The sequence below is a fragment of the Tinamus guttatus genome, unplaced genomic scaffold (assembly GCF_059628265.1).
Source record: "Tinamus guttatus ecotype Peru unplaced genomic scaffold, ASM5962826v1 Tinamus_guttatus_pri_ptg000218l, whole genome shotgun sequence".
Lineage (NCBI taxonomy): Eukaryota > Metazoa > Chordata > Aves > Tinamiformes > Tinamidae > Tinamus > Tinamus guttatus.
In genome coordinates this window covers 1,298,498-1,325,241 of record NW_028288752.1, presented here as the reverse complement: position 1 = coordinate 1,325,241, position 26,744 = coordinate 1,298,498, and the positions used below count along the sequence as shown (strand labels likewise).

General features: G+C 40.6%; 1 protein-coding gene across 1 annotated transcript in view; it reads left to right on the top strand.

Moving 5' to 3' along the window:
• Window positions 1-25,924, top strand: part of EIF2AK3 (eukaryotic translation initiation factor 2 alpha kinase 3) — a 42,502-nt gene extending 16,578 nt beyond the window's left edge. The window contains exons 3-17 of the mRNA XM_088524964.1: window positions 4,430-4,624; window positions 6,427-6,557; window positions 8,456-8,690; window positions 9,019-9,181; window positions 11,070-11,207; window positions 11,713-11,835; window positions 12,486-12,706; window positions 13,009-13,121; window positions 14,130-14,252; window positions 15,504-15,653; window positions 16,579-17,353; window positions 20,809-20,976; window positions 21,542-21,643; window positions 23,745-23,807; window positions 24,874-25,924. Coding sequence (XP_088381090.1) covers window positions 4,430-4,624; window positions 6,427-6,557; window positions 8,456-8,690; window positions 9,019-9,181; window positions 11,070-11,207; window positions 11,713-11,835; window positions 12,486-12,706; window positions 13,009-13,121; window positions 14,130-14,252; window positions 15,504-15,653; window positions 16,579-17,353; window positions 20,809-20,976; window positions 21,542-21,643; window positions 23,745-23,807; window positions 24,874-25,050 — 2,877 coding nt within the window. The 3' untranslated portion in view covers window positions 25,051-25,924. The remainder of the gene's footprint in view (window positions 1-4,429; window positions 4,625-6,426; window positions 6,558-8,455; window positions 8,691-9,018; window positions 9,182-11,069; window positions 11,208-11,712; window positions 11,836-12,485; window positions 12,707-13,008; window positions 13,122-14,129; window positions 14,253-15,503; window positions 15,654-16,578; window positions 17,354-20,808; window positions 20,977-21,541; window positions 21,644-23,744; window positions 23,808-24,873) is intronic.
• Window positions 25,925-26,744: the final 820 nt, after the last annotated feature.

The window sequence follows — 26,744 nt, the reverse complement described above, 5'->3', positions numbered from 1 at the left end:
GATGCGGCTTCCTTCTACTTTCAAGGAAAGTCCCTTGGCTGCCTCTAGATATCCTAGAGAACAGAGAACAGGAGCTCTAATAGGAATTAATATTATTTGCTGGATTGCTGCAGCCTCTGTGTCTAAAACCTGGAAAAATAATGTCAGGGCTTGTGCCTGCCAGTGCCTGTTGTTGGACACGTGTGTTTACCTGCAAATTTACACAGCTGCCCCGGTTTTGAGATAAAGCCTTTTTAGTACTAGAGGACCTTTGGGGTAATCAAGTGCAGTCCCTGGTCAGGGTGTATCATCCAGCTATAGGTAAAATCCTCTTGCAAGAAGATGTTTTTGTTTTGTTTTTTATCCTGCTATTCCAGCTGGAGGCTCTTGTAGAATGCCACGTGTGTGATGGTCGGTAACTGAAATGCCTCACTCATGCTTGTTCACGGTCATTCAACCTCATCTGTTCTCGCACCAGCACTGGCCCTTGGTCTGATCGCTCTTTCCCCTGCCACTGCTCACCCCTCCAGTGGGTTCACAGGCAGCAGCTGTATCTTTTCTCAGCTTTTCCTTCCTGGGTCATATGGGATATTCTGCTCCCTTAGGCTCCTCTTACGATCAGGAGCACAGGCAGGTGATGAGCAGAACCAAGCAGAGCTGCCCTGGCTTTCATCTGCAATTTGTAGGGGTTGAGATCTTAACAGATGATCAGTTTACTGCCTTGCTGTCAGAATTTTTTCGAATTCATGCAAAGCATGACCTGATTTGACTCATATCTTGGGAATATACAAGTGCATGTTGCTAAGCAAACCTGCATGTTGGGAATTTGGGTGTGGTGTTCCCGGAGATGACCAATGTTTTGTCTCTCTTGTTTAACAGTGAAAAATTTCCCAGGAATCACTGATGGGACCCTGGAGAACTTCAGGATGAGGGAACATGGTGTCGTGTGTGTCACTATCCCTGCAGCTCTGAGTTAACCACCGTGGTGCTGCCGTGCTCAGCAGTAGATGCAACCTCTGGTTGCCTGCTGACCACTCTAGTCTCTGTAAATTGATGGCAAGGACGTCAGCCCTTGGAGCGTGCCGAGGCAGAGCCCTTGCAGTTGTGGTTTTGGGAAGTGTATCCAACCACCTGAACCTGATCATAGCGAGTACCACTACCATGTGTCTGATGTGACCATGGTCACATGAATTTAACTGCCTAATGACCTAGTAGAAATTCTTCAGGGTGCCACTTGAAGTTGGCCTGAACTCCTACTAGGACTTGACATGTCTGTGAAGCTGAGGCAAGGACATAATTAAACGTTCAGCAAAAGGTGGAGAATGTGGCTGGTCTGGCGGTCAGGTTGTGAGGACCTGTGACCCCAGATCCCAGCCATGTGAGCAGATTGAAGTTCCCTGCTAACTAATGCATAAGTTGTCACAGGCAAGTGATGGAGGAAAGTGAAAATGCAGAACTTGTGTGTGTGTGGATTATATCAAAGGAGATAAGTGGTTACTGGGACGGAAGAGAGAAGCTGTGTCCTGTTGCATGGGAAGGCAGGTAGCCATAGCCTCTTCTTCCCTCCCTTTGGTGTGGAGGAAGCAGGGGACCCTACCCATGGGCTGACTTTGGGTTTGCATTGACATTTAGAGCACATATTAAGTGACTATAACATTTTTGAGCCCATTTGGTTGGGAATGCCTTCTTGGTACATGCCTTTGGTTTTCTGTCTTAAGGTTTGGGTCTCTGTATTCCCAATTGTCCTTGCATTTCTTTTTGTTTCCTAATGTCTCCATTCCTAGTAGTGCTTCTCCTGTGTTCTGAAAGCTTCTGACCCTGCTTGACCTTGGGCTTCTGAGCTACATTCAAACCACTAGGATCCCTCCAGCTCTTCCTTGGAGCTGCCCTAGTCCAAGCCCTGTCTGTCAGAGCTACGTCATTCCTCCCTGCTCTGCCCACTCCCCCACCACTGCTGCAGAACCTGTTCCCTGCTGACTGGTAGCAGTGAGCTGGCACAGAGTGCCCTGTAAGGCTGTCTTCCTTATGAAGAGACCCCAAGGATACTGTCTCATTCGTTCATGAAGAACAAATGTTCCTTTTTGCTCAAAAATGCCCATCTCGGCCCCTCCGATATCAGTGCTTCCTACCTTTCCCTTGTTTTCTTTGCATCATCTGCAAACAGCTGTGGCTAATGGATTTCCATGTGATATATTGATGGCAAAACAGGATTTACCCGGCTTGATCTCTGTATGCCGAATCAGTAGTACAGCTATCAGTTTAGCTATTGTTTCTTTGCAAAGCTGATTATATAAAGAACCTTGTCTGTTCGTTTCTTACTCCGCAGAATATCTTGTATGGCTGTAGATTGGTCCTGAATCACTTGCAGGCATTCGGACCTTGCAGATAAAAGGCCTGACAGAGGATTTATTCACGTAATGTCATGGCTGCACAGGCTAAAAGTTTTCATCAAAATTACTCTGCATTTATGAAAGTGTATTGCAAAAAAAAAGATCGCAATGACATTACTGTTCTGTGTAAAGCAAACATTTTAACAAAGTAGTCAAACTTGGTTAGGGCCGGTATTGGCATCGGAGTCTTTTGCTTTCAAGAAAGCATTTTCCAAAATCAGGAAGTTTCGGCTTCTAAGCTTCACAAGCTGCTCTGTAATACAAGAAGCTGTTAGCCCTACTGGTTGTTTTTTTTTTTTTTTCCTATTGATCATAGGGTGATTTCTAATATTTCTCCCCATACAAACTTCTGCTTTTGTTATTGTTTACTCTCTGTAAATGTGTGTGTATGTGTATCTTCCCACCCCAGCTGGGCCATAAAGCAGCATTCCTTGTGCATCACAGCTCACTCGTACCTGATCCTGCCCTTCTTACCACAAGGTGAATATCTGGGCGGGGAAAAACTTACCTCATTTTGCTTTGTGAGGTACTTTGCATCTACTCAGGGGTCTATTTTTATCACTTCTTCAATTACCCACTGTGTTCCTGCGAGGATGTTTTATTTAATTGTCAATCACCGTGAGACTTTTCTCTGCTGCAGAGCATTGGTGTTGGATCCTGAGGGATCTAGGTGCAGTCACCTCTGAGGTAATGCCCCCTAAATGTTCTCTTTGAGCAAGCTCTATCAGGTATTAATCGTGATATGCACAGATCTACAAGATCTTTCCCTCCCTATTTATATGAATCCCAACTCTGCTTAGTGCCGTATGTTCTTCTGTGACCCAGTTACAGGAATAAAAACTCTCCTGGTAGAGAGAATTTCAGTCATGCAGAAGATGCGGTTTCAGGTCCTCTCACTAATTCCTGAAATAAGAACCAGAAACCTTTTGGATCTTTTTGTAATAGATGCCAGTGGCTTGGAGTCTATGCAGGAATATTTTGTTTGGAGTGACTAACACGCATATACCAGAAGCCATCTTTAAATGACAAAGTGTAAGGTATCTGAACCTAATGTGACTATGCTGCAGGGTACTACCCAAATAGACAGAGGTTCTGAAAAAGCATTATAATCTTCTATGTTAATCCTGAAAAGCACAGGCGCTGTGGCTCCACAGTATTAGTTATGGTCTATCATGCAGATAATGAGTTTCTTAATAAGTCCCTTAGTACTCATTGGCAATGACTCATACTTCCGAGCCAGGATCTCCTTGAGTATCTCAGTGTAATGGATGGAGTTCCAGGTCCTGGAGAAGATACCTTAACCTGTTGGGTGCTTAAGAAAAAGCCTGATGAGTTTTAAAGGAATTGTATTCTCCAACATAAGAAATTGTGGGGAGGAGAAGCTAGACTTAGCTGTCTAAAAAGGCAAAAATGAAAGATGAGCTCTGATTTAAATGATAATTGCTCTGTCTGCTTTAAAGGATAATGCATTTTCTGGAGTAGTCATTAGTTGCAGAATTGCTCATATACAGTCTTAGCTCTTCAGAATTCAGTTCTCTGATCTTGAGTGATTGGGAGATTCTGCATTTAGCAGTAAATCAGCTCTGAAAAAAAAATACAAAAAGAACTTTGCTTGCAGCGCCCTGTCTTAAAACTATTGTAAATAGCCTGTCGTAGTTGTGTTTTAACCTGTGAGTATTTAGTCTCCTCAGTTATTCCCCTTATCCACCTCAGTTATTCTCCTTATCAGGTTTTCTGCAGGTTGGATGAATGCTAATCTATCAGCTGCTTGATCTTTAAAATGGTTTTGCTTAAAGTGGAAGAAGCATCATATCCTGGATTGGTTTATAAGGGACTGTTAAGATAGTGAAATGGGAATTTAATTTTCATATTCAGGCTTTTTTTCTCTTCAGTATAACTTAAAACAGAAGATTTTTAGATATAAAACTAGAAAAAATAAAACCATAGGCATATAGAGCCCTATATTTGGTCATACAGTGTTTCTACTTGTGCTGTGTGTGTGTTTTGCTAAAACGATGTTTAAGTGGTGTCTAACAGCCAATTCAATGCATTTCTTTTAGGTATTTGGAAATAAGATGATAATTCCTTCCTTGGATGGGGACCTTTTCCAGTGGGATCGAGATCGAGAGAGCATGGAAGCGGTTCCTTTCACAGTTGAATCTCTTCTTGAGTCATCCTACAAATTCGGCGAGGACGTCGTTTTAGTTGGAGGAAAATCTTTGACAACCTACGGGCTGAGCTCGTATTCGGGGAAGGTAAAAGCCGGAAAAGTTCCCTTGCCACTGTGTGTTGCTAGGACTGCCTTGTAAATAGGTTGCTCTTGAGGTTTTGAAGCATGATACAACTGGTAATATAAAATTGCATGGCACAGCAGAGCAGAATCTGAACTCATTGAGCAGATCCAGCAGGCTGGAATAGGGGTAAGCAGGCTGCTACTGAGCTGTATCCCACTGCGGTCCCTCCTGCTGCAGCCCTCGCGCTAGCTCTAACTCTTGTCTTGCCCTTTCTGAGCTGACTCATCTTGCCAACCCAACGGAAGACAGTTCACTTTTTATTGGATTAGCTTGTGCTGGGCTAGCAAATTTAGTCAGCTCAGCAAGTGTGGGCCGAGCTCCAGAGCGAGCACAGGGGAAGGGGCAGGGACTCCGTGAGGTGAAGCGAGTGAAGAGGGAAGAAGAAATGGCCTCTTCCCAGCAACATCTTAGAGGAATTTGGCTCTATCATGTAGCTGTAACTGAGCTCTGCTTTGCAGTTTGCTGAGGTCCAAAACTTAGATGAAAACTGCGATCTGGCTAGGTTAGAAGGCATTTTTTTATCTGAAATACATTGGTTGAAAGTTGTCTTTCAAAAAACACAAAAGGAAAAAAGACTTAAAAAGAAAAGAAAGTGATTGCACTGTTCAGAGTTTTAGATTTTCATGACTCTCTTTCCACAACATTTTTGGGTCAGATATTAAAATGATTATAGTTACTTCATGTAGTAAAGAAGAGATTAAATCATAAATGCTGGTGTATTTTAAAAAAGACAAGGAGGAAAACAAAAACAGGTGCTAAAAATGCTTTTTAAAAACTGAGAACTTCAAATGCTTGTTTTTCACAAAATCAATTTTCCCATTTCAACGCGACAGTTTGACAGAGATCTCTTCTGTGGTGATAAGTCATGAGAGAGAATATGGAGCCCAAACTGATTTTGAGATCACTTTGATTTCCTCATCGAGAGCAGAGGACACTAACTCACTCTAGTAGAGGGCACCTCCCCCGTGTTCAGGAAATGGAAATTTCAGTTTGTGCTTTGATTCCCAGCTTGTGCATTGAGTAACAGTGATGCACCTTACAGAAAGCAGGGCCTGACTCTGCCGTGTTAAGAGGTTCAGCAATCTGTTGCCTTTGGCAGTATAACATTAATTCAGACTGATGACAATTGTATTCAACTTGCTTTCCCAAATACTATTGCCTTTATAATCTAAATTCTATTTTCTAATCCAAAACATCATCTTCGAAATCGGGAGTATTGCAAAGCCTATGCAGCTGGGACAGTTAAATAAGGCACTCTCCTCCTTTAACAGCAGAGAAGACCGAGACGGATGGCTCTGCAGTATTTTATACAAATGAGTAGTGCGTCATTTGAAGTTAATAAAGTTATTCTGGGATGTGTGTGGCATGGAAACAGAATTATCCTCCAGGCTTCATGTAGAAAGGATTTTTCTATGTCCGCAGAGATAGGGTGGGAAAGAGGAAGCTGAGATTCCTCTCTGTTAGAAGCAGAAAAGCATGAAGAGTCAAAAGACAGTCAGAAATGGTCTAAACTGAATAATGGCTTCCAGTTGTGGACTTCCTGGCTCTTTTTGAAAGCTATAGTCTGCAAAGCTCTCGTGGTCTTTTAAACCAGACTTTCCAGGATCCCCCTTAAGTTGAGCACTTGAAACAGCAGAGCTCTAAATCACTTGCGAGCCAAAAATATAGTGTAAAAACTGCTAGTTTTGAACATTACTGTTTGTTAAGTTTGTTTGTCTTGAAGTTCACAAGTTTTCTAAACAGTCCCCTGCCCTGTCCCCTAGGTGAAGTACATCTGCTCGGCCATGGGCTGCCGCCGCTGGGACGACGACGAGTCGGAGCAGGAGGACACTCTCCTCCTGCACCGAACCCAGAAAACGGTCCGTGCTGTTGGCCCGCGCAGTGGCAATGAGAAGTAAGTGTGCAAATAATTCAAAAACAGGCAGAGAATAGTCCTTAATATGTAACGTTTTAAGGACTTGACCTTTTTTTTTTTTTTTTTTTTAAACCCTTATTAAATTACAAACTGCACAAGGCAGTTGAGATTCCTAACTGAAGGAATGTGGCAGACTGTTGTTTAAGTTCTAGCCCTTTTGCTTTTTAATGCATATGAAAAATCCCTTAAACTTCAGTTTTATAGATGATTAGACAAAAATTGTATTTGCACACACTGACTCTCCCTAAATCAAATGAAAATGACTTTTCTTGTCCTTGGATATCTCCAAAGAGTTTGCCAGCAGCAGCTGCACAAGGGAAGTCACAGATGTGATGGTTCCAACAGTTGGTCTTATACATCAGGAAACAGTTTTTCTTCTTATGACTAACTGATCTATTGCTTTTTAAAGTTCTTTACATACACATGGTAACTATCATGGGAATATTTTGTACTTGATGTCTTCAGCTGTCATTTTAAGCTAATTTTTAAAATGTTTTTGGTCCATTTTTTAAGTCTCATTCTTAAAGCAACTTTGTCCTTTTCATGATGTTTCTGTCCTTTAAAAGGTGTGATTCAGTGGTGACTGCCTCAGGCTGCGACTGGTGTTATCATGCTGAAGCTTTTAACACATCCAGAGTTTTATAAAAATGCACATTCCACAAGTAAAACAAATATATATATTGCATAAAATAAAAATTCAAAAGTCTGGTTACTCCACTTACATTCAATAATTGCCTAACAATGTAGCAAAGAACAAGTCTTTCCCTGCTCCCCCTGCTCCCTCTTCTGTTTGCAGCAGGATTTAACAGGTTGTGCAGCTGTAGTCAGTCAGAGATAACCTAGTTACAACTTGAATAGATTAGCAGATCAGAAGCCTTCAAAGGGAAGGGAGAAGCATGTCACAAAAACCTAGCAATGTGCATGCTCTTTCCTTTGTGCATCTCTTTTTCAAACATGTGACATCTGTGTATCCAAATGCTCCTGTCTTTGCAGTCAGAAAGAGATGCTGTCCTGTTGGCACAGTAGATCTGCTGTGTTTTAATCCAGAGAAAGAACAAAACCATAACGTTCAACTGAAAATATAAAATATGCACAAATTCTATCATATGAGTTTTAAATGTTTTAAGGGGCACTGAACGGGCTCTTCATTGGTGCCAAGGTATTTCTAGCAAACTTTGGGTGCCTAAACGTTACTTCTGAAAATATTTTTCAGTTTCTGCCCTCAGTTGCTGGTTTGCAAAAGTTAAGGAGCTTTTGGCCATACAAGACATCTCTGTGTTCCTGATATGGTTGTCTTTCTCTCAGAGCATATTCACCTTTGAGCAGTCCTGGTTTCGCTGCCGTAGCTGTCAGAAAGATCCTGTATTAATATACCTCTGGGATTAAAGCAAAAATAAAGAATAATTTTTCCCCGTCTTGAAAATTGTTTCACATAAAATCTGCTTTATCAATGGAGAAATGTGTAATGAGCATAGACCGCTGCTTCCTAAACACCATACATTTGCAGCTTTTATCAGATGCATAATGTTATTCTACCTAAACAGATCCAAATATATTTCATTATTTTTAATTGCGATGCCCATATATTAAACTTAACCTTTAATCCATTGGTTCTTCTTCACTAGCTGCTTTACTTTGCCTTCTCAACTCATGCATCATGTTGTGCAAGAAGTTGTTTGGCTTGTGTCCTGGAAATAGCCTCCTTAGAGGATTAGCATCCCCTTTCCTGGTACAATTGGCTTCCTCTTCCAATCCTACTGCAAAATATGGGTCAAATGGACACAATTCACTTTAAGAGTCTTTTGGCTGGAGGGCTTGGGAGTTTCCCCTTGTAAAATGTAAGTTGTTGCTACAAAATTTTTCTTTTTCTCTTTAAGGTGGAATTTCAGCGTTGGTCACTTTGAACTGCGCTATGTCCCAGATATTGAAACTAGAGCGGGATATATTGAGAGCAATTTTAAAGCAAATATGAACAAAGAAGAAACTAAAATAATTTCAGATGTGGAGGAGCAGGAAGCTGTAATGAAAGATACAGTGATAAAGGTCTCCGTAGCTGACTGGAAGGTTATGGCTTTTAATAAACGAGGAGGACATCTGGAATGGGAATACCAGGTACTGAAAAAGAGAAAATATTAAATGTTATGGAAGTAGAAGCTTTACAGCGTTACAGAAAATTTGTTTTGAGTTTTCTTCTTATGTGCTCTAGGTGTACCTGCTGGAGCAGGGAAGTTGGACTAGATGATCTCTAGAGGTCACTTCCAACCTTAAGCATTCTATGATTCTTAGTGAAAAAAAAGGAAAAAAGCCACACATCTGCTTGTAACTTTTTTTAAAAATGAACTTTTATCTTTCAGCTGCTACATTTGTTACAAAAACTAATCCAAGGAGCTTAAGCATGTCATTTATCATTACTTTTTCAACGTATCTCTTTATTCTTCAGTTTTGCACTCCAATTGCTTCTGCATGGCTGGTTAAAGATGGCAAAGTGATTCCAATCAGTCTGTTTGATGACACAAGTTACACTGCGAACAATGAAGCTTTAGAAGATGAGGAAGATCTTGTGGAAGCTGCCAGAGGGGCCACAGAATCCAGTGTCTATTTGGGTGAGACACCTATTATAGCATTCTCTGCATATGGAAATATGGATATGGACATGTATGCTGTGCATATCAGCATTCTCTGCTGAGGTTTTAGTGAAGGAGATCTTTTTGTACTGGTAGATTAAGGTCAAGAACAGTAATTACATGTCCAGTCTGATACTCCATATAATGCAGACCATTAAATTTGAACCAGAATTTGAGATTTCATTAACACGTGTCCCAGAAGGGCACCTACTCTTGACTTAAATATTTATAATGGGTAGAGGTGTATTTTCATCCCCTCCAGCCTGCTCTGGTCATCCCTGCTGCCATCATTCCAAGACATTCTTCTTTGTATCCATCTTAGAAATTTTAACAAGCATAGAAGGTACAGACCAGCAGAGAAGGTATAGCTTTGACTCCAGCAGAATTAATTTGTCTGATTTCTTTGGACTAAACTGTTAGTAATAAGATTGTTTCTTTCTTTCTTTTTCAAAAAAGATAGTAAAACTATAAATCTTTTACACCAGAATGTTCACTGCTTTGTAGTGTCAGTACTTTTGAGATATTTCCAAGTCTCAGAACTTTTGAAGATAGCCTTGTACCTACCAAGGCAGTCTTGCTGCTCGGTAAGCAATAAGCAATATTTCCTTCCAGCCCACTGATCTGTCACATTCTTTTTTTTTTTTTTTATCTCTACATGGATTACAGTAATTTCCCATGAAGAAATTTCAGCTAAGGTTTTGTACTACTGAGTCCAGCTGTCAAAACTTATTTAACTTTATTTAATGTGGTTTGTGACAATTTGAAATAGAGCTGTCTCTCTGGGAGGTAAATGTGCTTTGGCTTTCTAAGACTCTTTTTGCCTTAGCCTTTTTCTCTTGAGTCTTTACACTCAGATTTTACACTCAGTTTTCCTGTTAGTGGTTAAACAGATAAATCTTAAAAATAGCAGCTTTTCTGTTAATGGCAGTTGAGGAGTAATCTGTACCAGTATTAAAGGAAGTCTTACATATAGAAAGCCCAAGTTGCTTTATAACTCTTGAAAATTGCTGGCACTTTTCTGAAATTTCGATTCTACAGCAGTCAAAACAAGCCATGTTGATCTCTTGCACTTTTTAGAATAAAGGCAACATCTTATTTGAATACATCCAGACCTAGTAATCAGAATACAGACAAATACTTTCCAAAATGCTTTCTTCAAACTAGCATGAACTGCAAAGATTAAAATAAGTTATAAAGGTTATAATAATGAAATTTTACAAGGGTATGAATTTTGCTTTTCTTCAGTTAGGCAGTTTGAGTCACTAATAACAAAATTACTCCTTGAACTTCTTGGGTAAGTAAGTGTAGGGTCACAAATTGCCTTGTGAACTGAGCTGAGCTGTCTAACAACTGCTGGTCAAGCTGCTGCGCTGATCACTGTGAAAGACAGAAGAGATCTGTGACAGATATGAAAGACATCTCTAGAGGAGATGGGGATCCTTCTTGAACACTGTTCTACAAGGAGAGAAACTGGATCTTAACCAGTTTTTTGTTGATTAATGCATGGTGATGATTTGACTTCCCTATTACAGTAATAAATATATTTTTCACAGTTTTCATTAGTTCTACCTGGAATTAAACATGAGATGCTTGTTCCTTCCATGGGTGGGTGCTCTCTGAAATGGTGCTTAAGAGAAACCCCCTTTTCCAGTGGGGTTCCATGCCCAGCCTTTGCTGTCCTGCAGGTAAGGCATTAGGGGTGCCTAGCAGCCTTCCTGTTCCTTACAACGGCAGTTGGTTGTGCACTAAATGCGAGGTTAAAAACCAAACACCTGAAGTGCCAGAAATGTTTAACCACGTTCATAACTGGGCAATTCTGTGCTGGTCTGAATCTTAACACGAATGTGATCTCTTGTTTATTACTTAGGTATGTACAGGGGCCAGCTCTATCTGCAGTCATCAGTCAGAATTTCTGAAAAATTCCCAACCAACCCAAAGGCTCTGGAATCCAGAAATGATAATGCAATTATTCCTCTTCCCAAAATCAAATGGAAACCCTTAATCCGTAAGTAGCAGTGCAGAGTTTTGTTATCTTAGCAATGGAAAGACAGGACATCTTTCTGACTCCCATTATGCATGAGCCTTGTCTAATGTTTCCAACTGTAACAGAAACAATCTCTGTGCTATATTAATGTTTTTTTTTTATTTGAATGTTTAATATCTAAGTATCTTTTTTAAACTATGAATTTGACAGTATCTTATTTATTGATGAATTGCTCATCTTCTAATTCAAATCTTTCTGCAAAAAGGATGAAATTTTTGCAGTGATGTGAAGATTGGTTCATGGACTTGTCCAGAAAAGAGTATTTTGGCAAGGAGAGAGTGGAGATTTATTAGGTGATAATTATCTTAAAATACCCTTTAGATGTTTCCTTGCATGGATTTTGATTCATGAATTGAATCTTACATTTCCTAAAATTATGCATTTGGAATTCTCATAGAATATGTGTGAAAGTGTGGAGTTTTTATGACAGCTTAACTCAGAAACTAAATTTCCTTTCTATGCTTAGATTCTCCTTCCAGGACTCCAGTCCTGGTGGGCTCGGATGAATTTGACAAGTGTCTCAGCAATGACAAATATTCTCATGAAGAGTACAGTAATGGAGCACTTTCGGTTCTGCAGTATCCATATGGTAAGCGGAAGCCTAAATTTGGAATTGTTTCAAATATCCACATTTACTCATATGTTACCTGTGAAATTCAATGAATGCCCGTGTGTTTGATTTTAAATATATAGCCCTTTTAACATTTAATGAAGCAGGAAATTATTAGGATTTCCAAACTAGGATTTCCAAATTGCATTGCATGAGCTGTCACTGCTACACAGAGCACTTTGCATTGCCAGAAGTTGCCACTGCAGAGGTTTTGTGTGTACTGTCATTGCCAGTAGTAGCTGTACATAGTGAAAAAAGTTGATTTTTATTGTTGTTTTGATCTTTTTGTGGTGGATTTTTTTAGATTTTTTCCCCAGAATTTGCTAACGTTGCTAGAGGTTCAGCCTTGCTGTATGGCTTTGCTATGTGGCTGACTTCCTGTGCTGAGTCTTTCAGTGGTCAGGCCTCAGCAATAAACTGTGACTGGAGACCTAGCTTGGCATAGTTCAAAGTCCATTCAAAGTCCACAGCTTTGAATACCCGAATTCAGCTATGGAATGAGCTATATAAAAAATCATAGGACATGCAAACAAGAATACTCTGCGTCTATTCCGAAATAATAACAAGACAGAATTGCTTGTAGTTACCCACAAGTTAATCTATTCCCTCCTTGTGTCTTTCCTGTGCAGATAACGGTTATTATTTACCTTACTACAAGAGAGAAAGAAATAAACGTAGCACCCAGATCACCGTTAGATTTTATGAGGATATGAATTACAAGAATATTCGCAAAAAAGATCCTGTTCTTCTGCTTCACTGGTGGAAAGAAATAGTTGGCACTATTGTATTCTGCATCGTGGCCACAACTTTTATTGTACGCAAACTTTTTCATCCCCATCCTCACAGCAGAGTAAGTACCTTTTTCAGTCCTAAATACAGAAGGCATTATTCTAGACTTTGCTTTTGGTTTTCAGTGAGTAGTGTTAATAAGTTAATAACTAATGAAATAGCAAAATCAAAAGCCTATATTTATTGTATTTCTTATTTAATGTATTTGTGAAAGCTGTCAGCTGCTGTGTACAAGTCGCTTAACTGCTGCAGCAAGCAAATAGATTGCTTCAACAATATCTGAATTACACAGAAGTGATTTAATGTCATATGTAAAGGTACAAATTGATCTCAGGCAGTAAGGACTTTTTGTTGTTTTGGTAGCTGCGGAAGGAATCTGAAACACAGTGTCAGACTGACAGTAAATATGAGTCCACATGTGGAGATGTTAAAGAGAGCAGCTGGAATGATGTCAAGAACTCTGGATACGTGTCAAGGTGAGCTCAAGTAACCACAATTCAACAAGACTGCTAAAGTGTTTTGGTCGGGGTGAGAACTAACCTTACCCGGCGAGTTTGTACTTGTTGATTCCTACTAGTGTTCTCAGACTACGTAGAATAAGTGTCAAATGCAACACACAACCCTGCCACCACGCTGCCAATGGGATGGCAATCACTGAGCAGTCGCTGAGAGGCTTCAGGATGCCTGTGTTTGGAATTGTGCTTATATTTCTCACTGAAATGGAAAATTGACCCTTGAGGTCCTCAGTGCCTGTCCTGTTTCTGTTTGAGGAATTGGAGATGGAAGCATCTGAAATTTTATGAGCAAAATGAGTAGAATATATTTGAAACAGTCCTTTGCGCTCTTTTAAAGGAGATTGGTTAAGGCAAAAGACTTTCTAGGCATATGTCACTGGTATTTGAAGAAAATATGGCCATAAGCCACTTGCAACTTGCTGAAGCTGTGAACTAGAGAAATAAGAATGAGGAAGAATAAGAAGGGTTATGAGATATAAAAGCAGTGATGTTTCAAAAAAGATGCACGGAAGAGCTAGTAGCAAAAATGCTTGAGAGGGGGCAATTTTTAAGGCAGTTTGTGATTTAGATGCTTGGCTGTCACCATCTAGTTATGAGGATAGAAACCTAGGCTAAACACCTCTCATCTTGACAGTAAGCACCCAACCTAATAATCCTAAAAGCTTCTTCCATTTATTATGTGCTGCTGTAAGGAGTCTTGCTGGGAACATGACAGACACCGCATAAGTGTGTAATCAGCAACTGTCCATTTCATAAACAACCAACCCCCCGATTACATCAGTGGCTGAGCACGGCAAAAAGACCAGAGAAATGCTGGAAGTCACGCAGCATGTTTTGCCTGTAGAGAAATATTTCACCCTTAGAAAAGGAAAATGGGTATCCCATTATGAGTATCCCTTACTAATGCATTTCTCTCCACTATCCTCCCTCCCTTTTCCTGCCCCTCTGTGACACTCTCTCTCCTGCCAGATATCTGACAGATTTTGAACCAATTCAGTGCCTGGGTCGTGGAGGTTTTGGAGTTGTTTTTGAAGCCAAAAATAAAGTAGATGACTGCAATTATGCTATCAAAAGGATCCGTTTGCCTAACAGGTAATGAATGAGTTTGAGATACAGACAAAGTAATGAGTTGTGGAAACCAATCCTACACTGAACCATCTGCTCCTGAATTAATTTCCAGATACTATTACGTTAGGATGAATAACATACATTTTACTGGGGGGCTGATTGAGTTTTGGCATTGAGAATTTGCCATATGTAATCACAGCAGAAGGGTGACCTGCTTGGCTAAAATACTTGCATAGCAGGACACTCGAAAGGATGTTACGGCTACACGGGAGCTCCGTTGATTGCCTAGATGAATAAAGCCTTTGATAACAGGACCAGTGATTTGTAGCACTGTTAATTTGCTTCTCTCCTTCCTCTCTTTACCTCTCCTATTCCATCCTTTTTTTTCCTCCCTCCCTCTTCAGCTTTTCTGACTCCATTTGTCCATTTGTTTCATTTTCTGGTCCCACAACCCTTACCTTTTCTTTCAGTCATAGGTGGTCAAGCCATGCTGCTGAATTCCCCTACACAGAGCTTGCAGCACTTCCTTTTAGTGGGAGATGGGAGACACTGCTTCTGGAAATCTCGAGTTAGAACAGCAACAGGCAGGCCAGTAGAGGGAGGGGGTAAAGCTATCAAATCTAGAATTACGATTTTTTAAATGTGTTAAATAACTATGATTATTTAAGATAAAGATTTTGTTCAAAAAACTAAGGTAGCCTGCTTTTTTCTTTTCCAAGCCTATAACATTAAAATTCATTAAATAAAGCTCTTTTGACTTGATTTGAACCAGTTATAGTCTCATGAAGAGAGTTTTTGTAGGATACCAGGCTACCTGTTTTTCTACCTGTAAAATGGAGATAGTCTTTACACAGTCTCCAAAAGTTCTGCCAATTAAAGAAGGGTGTAATTAACACTGAGGTATAATGGTCTGTCATCTTTTGTGTCAGTGTCTTCTACATCCCTGCTAGAATATTGCCATTTTCCTATCCTTGTAAAGAACTGAGAGCAAGGTGAAGTTTTTCTTCTAAGTTTTTGTTGCCCATAATTTTTTGAAAAGAGATGACTAAATAATTAGCCGTTATGAGCATATGCTGCTCCCCCACACTTCTAACCTGAAGGAGTTATTCTGGGGAATTGAAGGCAGATCTGTCTCTTGGTGTGAAGAACAGTGCTACCAGCCTGCTTTACACTGGACTAGCTTTGGTTAAATTCCGTTGCAGAAATTTCCTTTCTGTGCTGTTGCTTGGTGTGACCTGGTCCCTCTGTTTTCCTCCTCCTCACCCAAATCCCTAGGGAGCTGGCTCGTGAGAAGGTGATGCGGGAAGTGAAGGCCTTGGCTAAGCTGGAGCACCCAGGGATTGTCCGGTATTTCAACGCGTGGTTGGAGGCGCCGCCGGAGCAATGGCAGGAGAAGATGGATGAGCAGTGGCTAAAGGATGAAAGGTAACTCACTCATGAGATGACACGATGGAATTTTTGTAGCAGTTGAATGTTGCAATGGTGAAGTTCATCAACAGAATGAGAGAACTGGTTGACTATCCAAGAAGATGGAGACATCAGTCAGGAAAGAGATAATAGATAATTAAGGGTGTGTAAAGGCCCTTTTAAAGGGTGGGGAACATGCTATAGGTCTTCATTTAACTTTCCTTCTTTGGAAGGAAAGAAGGGTAGAAGATCGGGCGTTGTTACTGAGATTTGTTATTTCTGTCATCTTTGTTCTGTGTTTCTGCTGTCCTCCAGTTTGTTGTCTTGGTTTATGTGGGTGATTTATAGTGCATGGTAGAATTAGGTTAAAAACAGAAAATTAAGTAAAAGAGAAGATTAAGAGGGTATTGAAAGTGAAGAAAAAAAGTGAATTTATGTTAGCAGCAGTTTAAGGTGTCAAGGAAGGAAGGAGGCTTAATATGAGACTATATAGTGATCTCATAGTAACATCTTAAAATGCCTAAGAATTTTTGGAATACATTGACCTTTATTTTCAGGGATTGAATTAACATTTCACAGCTCTAACTCTTCCAACGTGGCAATAAATGTTAAAAAGAAGTGAATATTTTGAGCTGAAGATAAACCTGATTGCACAGAGGGAGGCAGGGAGTAGGGTTTGCTAAATTTTCTTTTATCGTTCATGAGATATTTAGCACAATACATTTATCTCAATGAGAAAACATAATCCTCACTGAGAGAAATAATGCTGAATTCTGGTTACTAGTGATTTCCCCCCTCAGAGTCATTTGCTATTATGTCAGGATGCCTTCTGTTCTCAAAGCAAGCAGTAGTTTAAACATAGTCTTCTGAAAATTCATTTATGGTGAGGTGAAGTTCTACAGTGTTGATCTGTCTGTTCCTTTTTTTCCGTTCCTTTTTTTAGCACCGATTGGCCACTCAGTTCTCCCAGTCCAATGGATGTTCCATCATTTAAGATCAGAACAGAGCCATTCTCTGCAAAAGAATATGTTGAAGTTATTGCCACTTCATCTGAGAGAGTAGGGTCCTTTTCCGTGGGGGTATCCTGCGGACAGTCTGATTCATTGGAAAGCCGGTTTTCTCCTCTGGAATTTTCTGCCACGGACAACAGGGACTTGCACCAGTCCAAAGATCCCCTATTAAACCTGCAGGACAGTGTTCTTATGGGCTGTGATGTGGAAGACAGTACCATCAACACCACCCAGCTGGGTCATTCCTTTGAAATGTGCCCTGCAGCTATCCCTGCGGTACACCTGAGGGAAGGGACGTCGTCCTCGATTGTGTTTGAAGATTCTGGCTGCGGGAATGCTTCCAGTAAGGAGGATAAAGTTGATGTTTCACATGATGAAAGTGTTTCTGAGGATAAGCCTACAAATACGAAGGAGTCCAGTGACAGGAAATCTGCTTCAGGAAGTCCCCTCTCAATTTCTCCACCAAGGCCAACAAGTTTAAGCCTGGACTTTTCTAAAAATACAACGGAAAAGGTCAAACCCACCTCTCCCAAAGTGTATCTTTACATCCAAATGCAGCTCTGCAGGAAAGAGAACCTTAAAGACTGGATGAGCAGAAGATGCATGATAGAGGAGAGGGAAAGGACAGAGTGTCTGCAGATATTTCTGCAGATAGCCGAAGCAGTTGACTTTCTGCACAGCAAAGGATTAATGCACAGGGATCTCAAGGTTTGTATTGGTGGAATATTGTAGGAAATGTTTTCTCTATTTGCATGAACGTCACTGAATGCCTGAATTTTCCAAGCTCTAACTGTAACTGTGATCACTGGCTGTGTCCTTTTGACAAATATTTTCTGGTTTGCTGCTGTGAGATTATCTTTGGAGCTATGGCAATTGAATTATCTGTGCCCAAATTGTCACACGCAAGTCTCTGCTGCTGTAAAATTCCTGAAGCGCAGGGACTGATTCAGATGGCAGCACAGAGTAGCTGCCTGCTTACTGCATTACTAACTTGGGGATCAGCAATTGCATGTTTGACTGCCTCTCAGCTCAATTTTAGGTTCTGCTTTAAACTGAGAAATCATGTGATTACAGGTAACACATATATATAAAAAATGTGGGGATAACATGACATTGGAGAGAAAGCCTACTAAGATATTTGACAGTATTGGTTACCTCCGAATGGGTGTTGCAAAAGCAAAGTCTGATATTTTTACAATAATTTGGAAGTGGGTGCTCCAGGAAGTCAGCATTCATCATTTATCATTACAACTCAACTCTTCCTACGGCAAGACCCCTTGTACCTGCCATGGATCTGCTTCATTTGTTACGGCGTTTTTAATTCTGGTTTGTGCTTTTACAGATTTGTTCATTGCTGAGCTATACGGCAAAGAAAGCTCCTAGTGTGAAATTTCTGTTTGGTGTGAACCAGATAATTCTTTATTTTTCTCCTTACTCTTTCTGTAGCGATATTGCCTAAGAGCAGCAGTGTTAATCATGCTTACAGAAATCAAAAGTAATGCATTAGTACTGTAGGACTGACATGTGAGCTGTTCTGCAGCTGAATTCCTAAGTCAGTGCTGACTGCTGTAATCTTTTTAATGTGTGATAAGGTGCAGCGTGTTAAGACCAGTAATGAGTGCTCTACAGCACAGGAAAGTTGTTTGCTTTTAGCTCTGGCATTTGAGATAGTTGAAATAGGAGTAACTTACTGGATTTTATACCTCTTCTGTGTTGCCTTATCTTGCTGAAACCTAGTATTGGAAGTGTCACTGTTACCAGTGACCAAAATCTACAGATTTACCACGAACCAAGTAGGAGTCATGATGCAGATAGTCTCATATAACATCGCTGAGGGCTGCAGTTCTTTACTCTTGTCAAGTCCTGGAGAGGCAGTTACCATTTCTGTTTGGGGGAGCATTAATACCCACCTCAGTGGAGCAGATACTGAAATGCCAACAGCTGTGTTGGAGCTCCTCAGATGATAAACATTTGGTATCAGTAGAAACAAAAGATTAAAATACCGTGTCAGGTATGTCTGTTAAAAGGGGAATAAAAGTTCGATAACACTAAAAGCACATGCTAAAGTTGGAAAAACTCATAACCTATCCAAGTATTTTCTTTTCACATCAGCATTAAGTAGTTACCTTGAACCCAAACTATATGAAAATCTTTAGTGCTTGAGAAACCTAGCAGACAAGTAATTTAATCCATATATTAATATGTTGCTAGACATGCTAATTAATAGCATTTCTTAACAATACAGTGCCTGGAAACTCTGCAGAGTCTTTGCTGGGGTCACTCTTCTGCAAAGTTATGTAGATCTTGGCTTAAAGCTACATTGGTGTCAATCAGCAGTTATGTGGAGTTTTGTTGGAACATCTTAAAAGTTCAGTGTTGGCAGGAAGATGAACAAGAGGGTTTTTGTTTACTTGGTATAAACAACTTGGAAGAATCTCCCCAAATGAGCAACTTCCAGGGTTCAGAAAACTTCCTGTGCATGTGTAGACATTATTCTTATATCCTAGAGGTTTATTTGTCTATGATTTGTTAATTTGGTCAAAATAACGGCTAGTAGGGGTTTTTTTCTTGTTTTCAGGAGCTCCTTGGAAGAAGTTTCATCTAATTTTCTAATTTTGTTTGTCAGCTCTAATACATGAATGTGTGAATCTGGTTTTCCTCTGCTAACCTCTGTCTAGCTCTACTGTAGCTCTTCTTGTTCCCATTGGCACCAGTGAGAGCTGGTTGGACCTGTGTGAAAATAGCTTTGAATGCCTGTATATTGAAAGAGTCAAAGATTTATTTAAAAAGAATTGTTAAATTAACAACACACTGAGATATATTCATTAGGCTCCCCCTCATCAGAGATAGCTTAGTGACAAGACAGTAGGAATTTAGGCAAGTAGGTAAGCAACTGGATGGGTTGTGCTTCTAATTCTTTGAAAGAGAGTAAAATAATTATGTCTGTCAGGTGGATTGGCTGTTATTCCCAGAATGAGCTGTCAGCCGTGCTTTGGCAGCTCAAAAAAACATGTTGGATCAAATGAGATATCAAAGGATTGACAAAAAGCCGCTTTTTAGCATCCTTAATTGAATTGAACAGTAGTCTTCCAGATGTGTGATTACATCCTTCATTTATGTGGAAACCTGGGAATTTTTACTGTGATGGAAGAATCTGAAATTTCTTTGTGCACAAGCTAAGATAATTAAACTGGAAATGGGTTGTATTTTCCTGATTTCAGTCCCAGCTGAGGGCGCCTGCCTCGCTTCAGAGCGCGTTGCTGCCGGCCGCGCTCCGCTGGGGCTGCGGGAGCTCCGCTCTCCCCGGTCTGCAGCAGCCCTGTGCGCGAGGGGAGGCCGGGCACAGACCGTGGGTTTCTCTGCGAAGCAAGAGGCATCTTCCTGGTTTGTGTGTGCGCTGGAAGGGGAGGGAACGGAGATGAAGTTTGTAGCCTCTAAATCCTTCGTGGAGACGTTTGTGTCTTGCACGTTTCAGTTCTGAAAGCATTTCCGAGTGCTTCTGTGTGCATTTCCCTCAATGTCAGTGTCCATTGCCATAGTTTAAAGCAAAGAGGGTGGTATGTGGCAAGCAAGCTAAAGCAGGGTTAAAGCCAGGGTGTCAGTGTTGCTGCTCTTGTGACTGCAAAGTTCATAAACTTTTAATTCCGTTGGGTAGAAGCTCTTCCCCCAGGGCCACTCAGTACAAGCAAGGAGTGGACCTTGTTCCCAGACTTTCGATATATCTATAATTTAAAGTAAAGATGGTATATGCTGTAAGCCAATTAAAGATTTTGTGGGTGCCTGTAACGCTCGGAGATCAGAATAAATGATTAGGAGTAAGAACTGCAGCGTGAGGTGGGAATTTGCCATGTGTGTGATGGCGAACGGGGTGACTTGGTGCTGCTCTTTCCTAGAGATGTTATTTTTGCAGGCTCCTGTGGTGTTGGTAACCCTCTACAGGAAGGCAAGAGATGAGCAGTCTGAGATTCAAGGAGGACACTGGTTATTGTGGAATAATTCTGTTTTCCTGAATAGCTGGGATTCTCAGCCTGTCTTGCTAATGTGATCTTTAATTAGAAATTTTTAGCTGAATTAGAACAAAATGCTCTGTGTACTGAGACCTTGAGACTTGTTAGTTACTTGCTTTTTTTTTCTCTCTCTTTCTTTATTGATTTTTTTTTCAGCCTTCCAATATATTTTTCACCATGGATGACATAGTAAAGGTCGGGGATTTTGGACTGGTAACTGCTATGGACCAAGACGAGGAGGAGGAATCGGTCCTCACGCCAATGCCGGCCTACGCCAGACACACGGGACAAGTAGGGACCAAGCTCTACATGAGCCCCGAACAGGTTGGTGCTCTCTGCTCCAGCAGGCCTGGTAGCTGTGTGGATCCCCAGGAGCTCACACATCAGGCACTCTTTCTATGTAGTGACTTGTTGCAATCGGGTTACTTAAATTCTTTTATTGTAACCATCAAGGTAAAATTTTGACCTAAACTGAATTCCCAAATTAATATTTTTAATAGGTGTATATTTATCACAGCAAAAAAGTGTTTGGCTAATGATTTCTGCTTAGGTGCATTGATTAGTTAATCTTGCTGTTACTGCTAAGAGAAGACAAACTATATAACGAATTCAGGGTTGATGAGAAAGAACACGCTGTGGCACACGAGACTGAAGCTGAAACACTTTACCTGGCAGTCGTACCTGCCAAGGGGAGCTGATGGTCAGGCGCTCGGCTGGTTCTTGCTCCCTTGGTGAAGCCTGGCTGCGCGCCCAGAGGCTGATAGAAAACCTGCCCTGGCTCTGCACAGAACCAGGCACTTCGTGGGTTGGCCGAGTGGGGTTTGATCACACCGTGTCCTTCCGTGCAGTAAGGACTTTGACTGACCTAACCCTAATTTTGGATTTTCAGATCTATGGGAACACCTATTCGCACAAAGTGGATATCTTTTCTTTGGGGCTGATTCTCTTTGAGCTGCTTTACCCCTTCAGCACACAGATGGAGAGGGTCAGGGTAGGTACCGTGTTTTACCAAGGATTATCTGCTGTTTGGTCTCTTGTATAAAATCTCCATTCGCTTGGAAAAGCATTTGCAAGAGCTTCTTCTTGGCTCTATTTTTGAAATTAGAAGGACAGCTTCTTTTTCAGCTTTGTACAGATCGGGAATGAATTGCAGTCTTGCTAGCGTGTGCAGTTCAGTTGAGGCCCTGATTTCTTTACAAATTTACACTGTTGTCAAGCCAAGTAAGAGAAACTGTTGAACTACGACACACAGGACCTCAGCAACAAATACACTTGTGGCTTTAAGCCTATCAGTTTGTTTTTCATTGGAGAATTTGACCCATGCTGAGTTTTTGCCATTCCTTCCTCCTTTGCCCATCCAGTGCTTTGTCACTCAAAACATATAGTGGAAGTTGCCATTAGCTTTGCTAATAGCAAGTCTTGGCTGAGTCTTGCTCCTCTTAAAGCACCATCTACCCAGTAATAAAATGACCTCTCGTTGCATCAGCTGTGAATTTGGGAAGTTTGGTGGTACATTATTATTTTTCTCTGCTATTAGAACACATGTGAAATCCATCTCTGCCATCTGGAACAAGTTCATACAGAGGAGCAAGGGCTACAGCCTGTTTTTCTTGTACATTGTGATCAATGACCTACCCATGAAAGAGGAGAGAATTGTTATAACTTGTATTTGTCACTGGGATATGTTTGGCGTTTCAATGTAAGGACAGGCTCTTTTTTTGCAGAGATGTAAAAACATCTTGAACAAAACCATGAAACCAGCTGGACCGAGTGCTTCATATCTGCTGGTCTTGCATTCTTCTGTTAAAGCCTTCTAGATTTAAATGACACAAAGGAGCATATTCTAGAGGACTGAAGTTGCTTAACTTGGACTGAAAACAGCTTAAATTTCCCTATATTTCCCCAAATTAAAATAATTTGCCTGGAACATATGCCCCAGGGTTTTCCTTGATCATCAAGATCTTACGCAGCGGTGACTGCAAGAGCTTTGCCCTTCCAATGTCTGCCCTGAGTATAGAAGTAAAGCAAAGTAATCAGGAAAATGAATCCTAAATTACCTCAAATTCCCAATAATTTTTCTTCCGGGCTTGACCAGGCAGTGCAGCAAATCCTCGGAGTGTCTGGTAAGCAGAAAAATTCCCAGAGGAGAAATGTAAGATGCCTCTCTGCCTCAGGCTGTTAGCGGTTAGTCTGTGGCAGCGCAGATTGTTTTCAGATAAGATGTTTGAAAACAGATCAGATTTCAGATAGATTGGTAAAAAAGAAGTTTGGGTTTTTTTGAGCTATTTATTGGCACAGAACTCAATTTTATCTTTCTCAGAAGTGTGGCTGTGACTGCAATGATCAGCTTATGCTTTCAGCAAAATAATAATAGATTGAGTTTAACTTCAGAATTATTTTATTCTTTCAAAATTATTTATTTTATGCCTTTTATTTTTTGTGAAGGGGATACTTCTTAAAAAATGTAGAGTACTAAATATTGTCTTTCTGGACTAGAAGCATGCATGCCAAAGCGGGTCATGGCTTGCTGTAAATCACGTAATTTATGTCAATAGCTTGCTGCAAATTCTGTAGTTGAACGTGTGAGGCACTGTCACTAGATGGAGCCAATGTGCTTGTCACGAACAGTGACTAATGGAGAGCAGCTTTGTTGTAGGGACACACAAATGGGCCGCTTGAGCTGCCTTTGAAACCGCTGATAGATCTGCTGTGAGCCCATTAGCAGCTTGGGGATTACAGTGCCAAGAGAGAGCCTGGCATTGCCTGCATCTCCATTCTGCACTCAGGAGATCTTGGTTACAGGTGGTGCAGCGCTGACCTCGCTGAGCCGAAGTGGGAAAGCAAGAGTCTGTGCATCTGGACGCTCTAAAATTGCGAAGACCAGAGCTCTTGTAACTGCATCCATAGGGAAACAGTAGTGTGAACATTTAAATACATTGTAGTTTGAACCACGAAAACGATAATTAAAAGAAAGCCTTTCCTTTATCAGGATTATTAGTTTGCATAGTTTGGATACTTTTGAAAAATAATAAGAATACATTGTTGGAAATGGTATTTTGGAAGAATTAAGTGCTTTTCTTAATATTTTACAGACCTTAAGTGATGTCAGAAATTTGAAGTTCCCATCATTGTTCACTCAGAAGTATGCACAAGAGGTAAGTATATCTGATGCTCGTAATTTTAGCTTTTTCTGATTTGTTTTTCCGTTGTCTTGCAAGTAAAAAAAGCAGAAGTTTTAGCTTTCATGTCTTTAAGATGCATTTCTCTGTCCAGTATTTTACGATGCTTCAAAATTAGAATGTTATAATGTGGGGTTGGACCAGCTGATCGCCAGAGGTCCCTTCCAGCCTCAGCCATTCCGTGGCTCTGTGCATGGCGATGTTTTTGCCACACAGTTTAACTGCAGTAACTGTAGGATATTAGCTGACTTTCTTTTGTCACTTGTTGTCACTCATTTCACCTAAATCTTGATGTGATTTCTTGCAACGAGTCCATGTACACGAAGTGCAGAGAGTTCTAGACAGGTAGCATCATGGATGTATGGGGTCTAGCTCCAGGAACTGGATCTTGCAAGTGGAGAGCTATATAAAGTGGTAACATTCCAGGTAAAGAGGAGGTTTAAAAACCTCTGCAAAACTGAGATGCTTTTAGGTTTCATGGTGGCTTCAGTGCAGGAGTTCAGAGCCCAGCCTCTCCTCCTGTACAGCTCCAGGGGCTGGGGGGAATGCGCTGGGCTCTGCGGGAGCAGGACACGCTGTTTCTCACTCCAAGATGTTTTGGAAAGTGCTTTTGGTGATGAGATTTGAGAAGAATCTTCAAACTACCTAAATAGTTCAAGGAATACTCCATCTCACCCTGTGAAACTAGTGCAGCTTAAACCTGATGCTTAAAAATTGCCTATAAGTTAAACTTCATACAAGATTTTTAAAGTCTTGTGGTAGCAAATAATGTGAAGTTTTTATCACTCAATTGAACCTTGAGTCAGATTTCATCTGCCAAACAGTGTAGTTCTTGATAAAAACGTAGGCAGTGGATGCACAGTGATATGTTTTGAAAGGTTTAATGCACTTCTAAATATTGTCCTGAAATATTAATTCTCAAATCACTAAGAAAGCACTTGGGGATGCTTTCCAGTTCATACAGCAACAGTTGAAGTCGGAACGTTAAAGGAGGAGGAATTTCTGACCTGCTTCATGTAGCACATCTCATCTTGTCTTTTAGTACACCATGGTGAAGGACATGCTCTCTCCAAGCCCCACGGAGAGACCAGAGGCTGCAGTGATCATAGAAAACCCTGTGTTTGAAGACTTGGAACTGCCAGCAAAACCAGTGCTGAGACAGCGGTCACGGACAATGAGTTTATCAGGAAATAAGCATTCGAGACAACCAAGCAAATAAACATCCTCAGGATCCCTTCTTCCACTCGACAGGCTTTAAAGGGATTGTTCAGCAGAAGGATCCTGTGTTGCAGAATGTCTATCTTGGAAATAGTTTACTTCAGCTTTTTTTGCCATGTTTAATGTATAAGATGCATTGGACGGATTTTGGTTTACTCCGACAGCCAAGGCAAGGCAGTAACTACACTTTTCACATTCCATTTTAAACTCTTCTAGGTGGATGGGTCCAGCTACTGTGCTTACCAATTTTGTGCTTCATTATCTTTTGTTTGGGTTTATTGGGTTTTTTTTTACGCCTGTAAATGTCAGCTTGCTGGGTAAGTGAGAGATCTGTAACATGTAAATAGAATTAAAATACTGTATTTTTATAGTGCAAATTACAGTCTCTAAGCCTAGTGAGTGTATATCCAGATCACTTGCTCTTGAAATGAAGATGCTTTTGAAACAAACTATGACTCCATTTTTGTCCCTGGTGGGTAAACTGGAAATTGCACTATTTTTAAAGCAAAAAAGTACCACACCTGTACATACGGTCACTCTCCATGGTCAGTCATTAGAGGAAATTGTTTCGTATTTCCGCACTATTGTAGTTCTTAGGGAATGCATTTTATACTGATAAACCTGTAGAAAAGGAAAAGGAACTTTTTGCCATGAAAAAGGGGGTTTATAGAAAATGGTTGGAAGAGCCATAGTAAAAAGAAATATGTACGAAATGTTGTGCTTCTGATGATTTAAACCTAATGAAGTCATACGTGTCCTATGTAATCTTGTAGATTTGTACTTTTTAAAAAAAATCAAGTGGTAGGCATTTGTTCTAATCTGCTAATTTAACTGCCTAATACCATGCTTTTATTTCTCAGTGTAAATATGTTAATTTTTATTTATAAAATACAGAATCAATCCATTTGGGTTGGTGGTGTACAGAATGCACTTGCTGTAATTGTTGGGTGCATTAATTACTGTGACTTTTTTCAAGTCTAAATGATTTAATAAACTTTTTTATTAAAAAAAAAAAACTCTAGTAGTTGCTTGTGTTGAAGCCCTATAGGGGTGTGTGCTGCAGATGGCAGCTGTGGGTAGCCAGGGCAGAGACAGTTTATCTCACTTGCTTTGCCTTCCTCTGTTACTCCAATGCAGATGGTATGTAAAGACATGTGTGTGTGTGTGTGTATGTGTGTCACTCTAAAGCCAGATACTATCTGGAGGAGGATGGAGCTCTCAAAGCTAAGGTGTGGATTATGGAGGCTTGGACATAATCGTGTTATCAGAGGGGGAAGAAAAGGGGATAATTTTCACACATTCGCATAAATTTTTGTTGTTTTTTACAATACGTTTTCCAAGATTAAATTTTGCAGTTATAGACTTTGAAATCAGTTCCTTAAAGTGAAGCTAGAGCCGGGTATTTCAGGGGATCACAGTGCTCTGCTATGATACTTCAGCCAGCGCCTGAAGTGCCACTCCAAGCAATGGCACTTTATAGCCTTGCAGTAAGGCCAGAGTGCCACTGCTTGGACAGGATTTTCTTGCTTGTGCTCTCAGGTGCCTGTCCTAGATTCTGGCCCATCAGAACATCAGATGTTTCATTCACCAGTTAATTTATGAGCAGCTGTGGGAAATTTAGAAAATAACTATGAGGCTGCCACAGGTCTCTTGTCTTCCTGTGGCCCTGGACATGAGCATGTGTCTTTCTGCCAA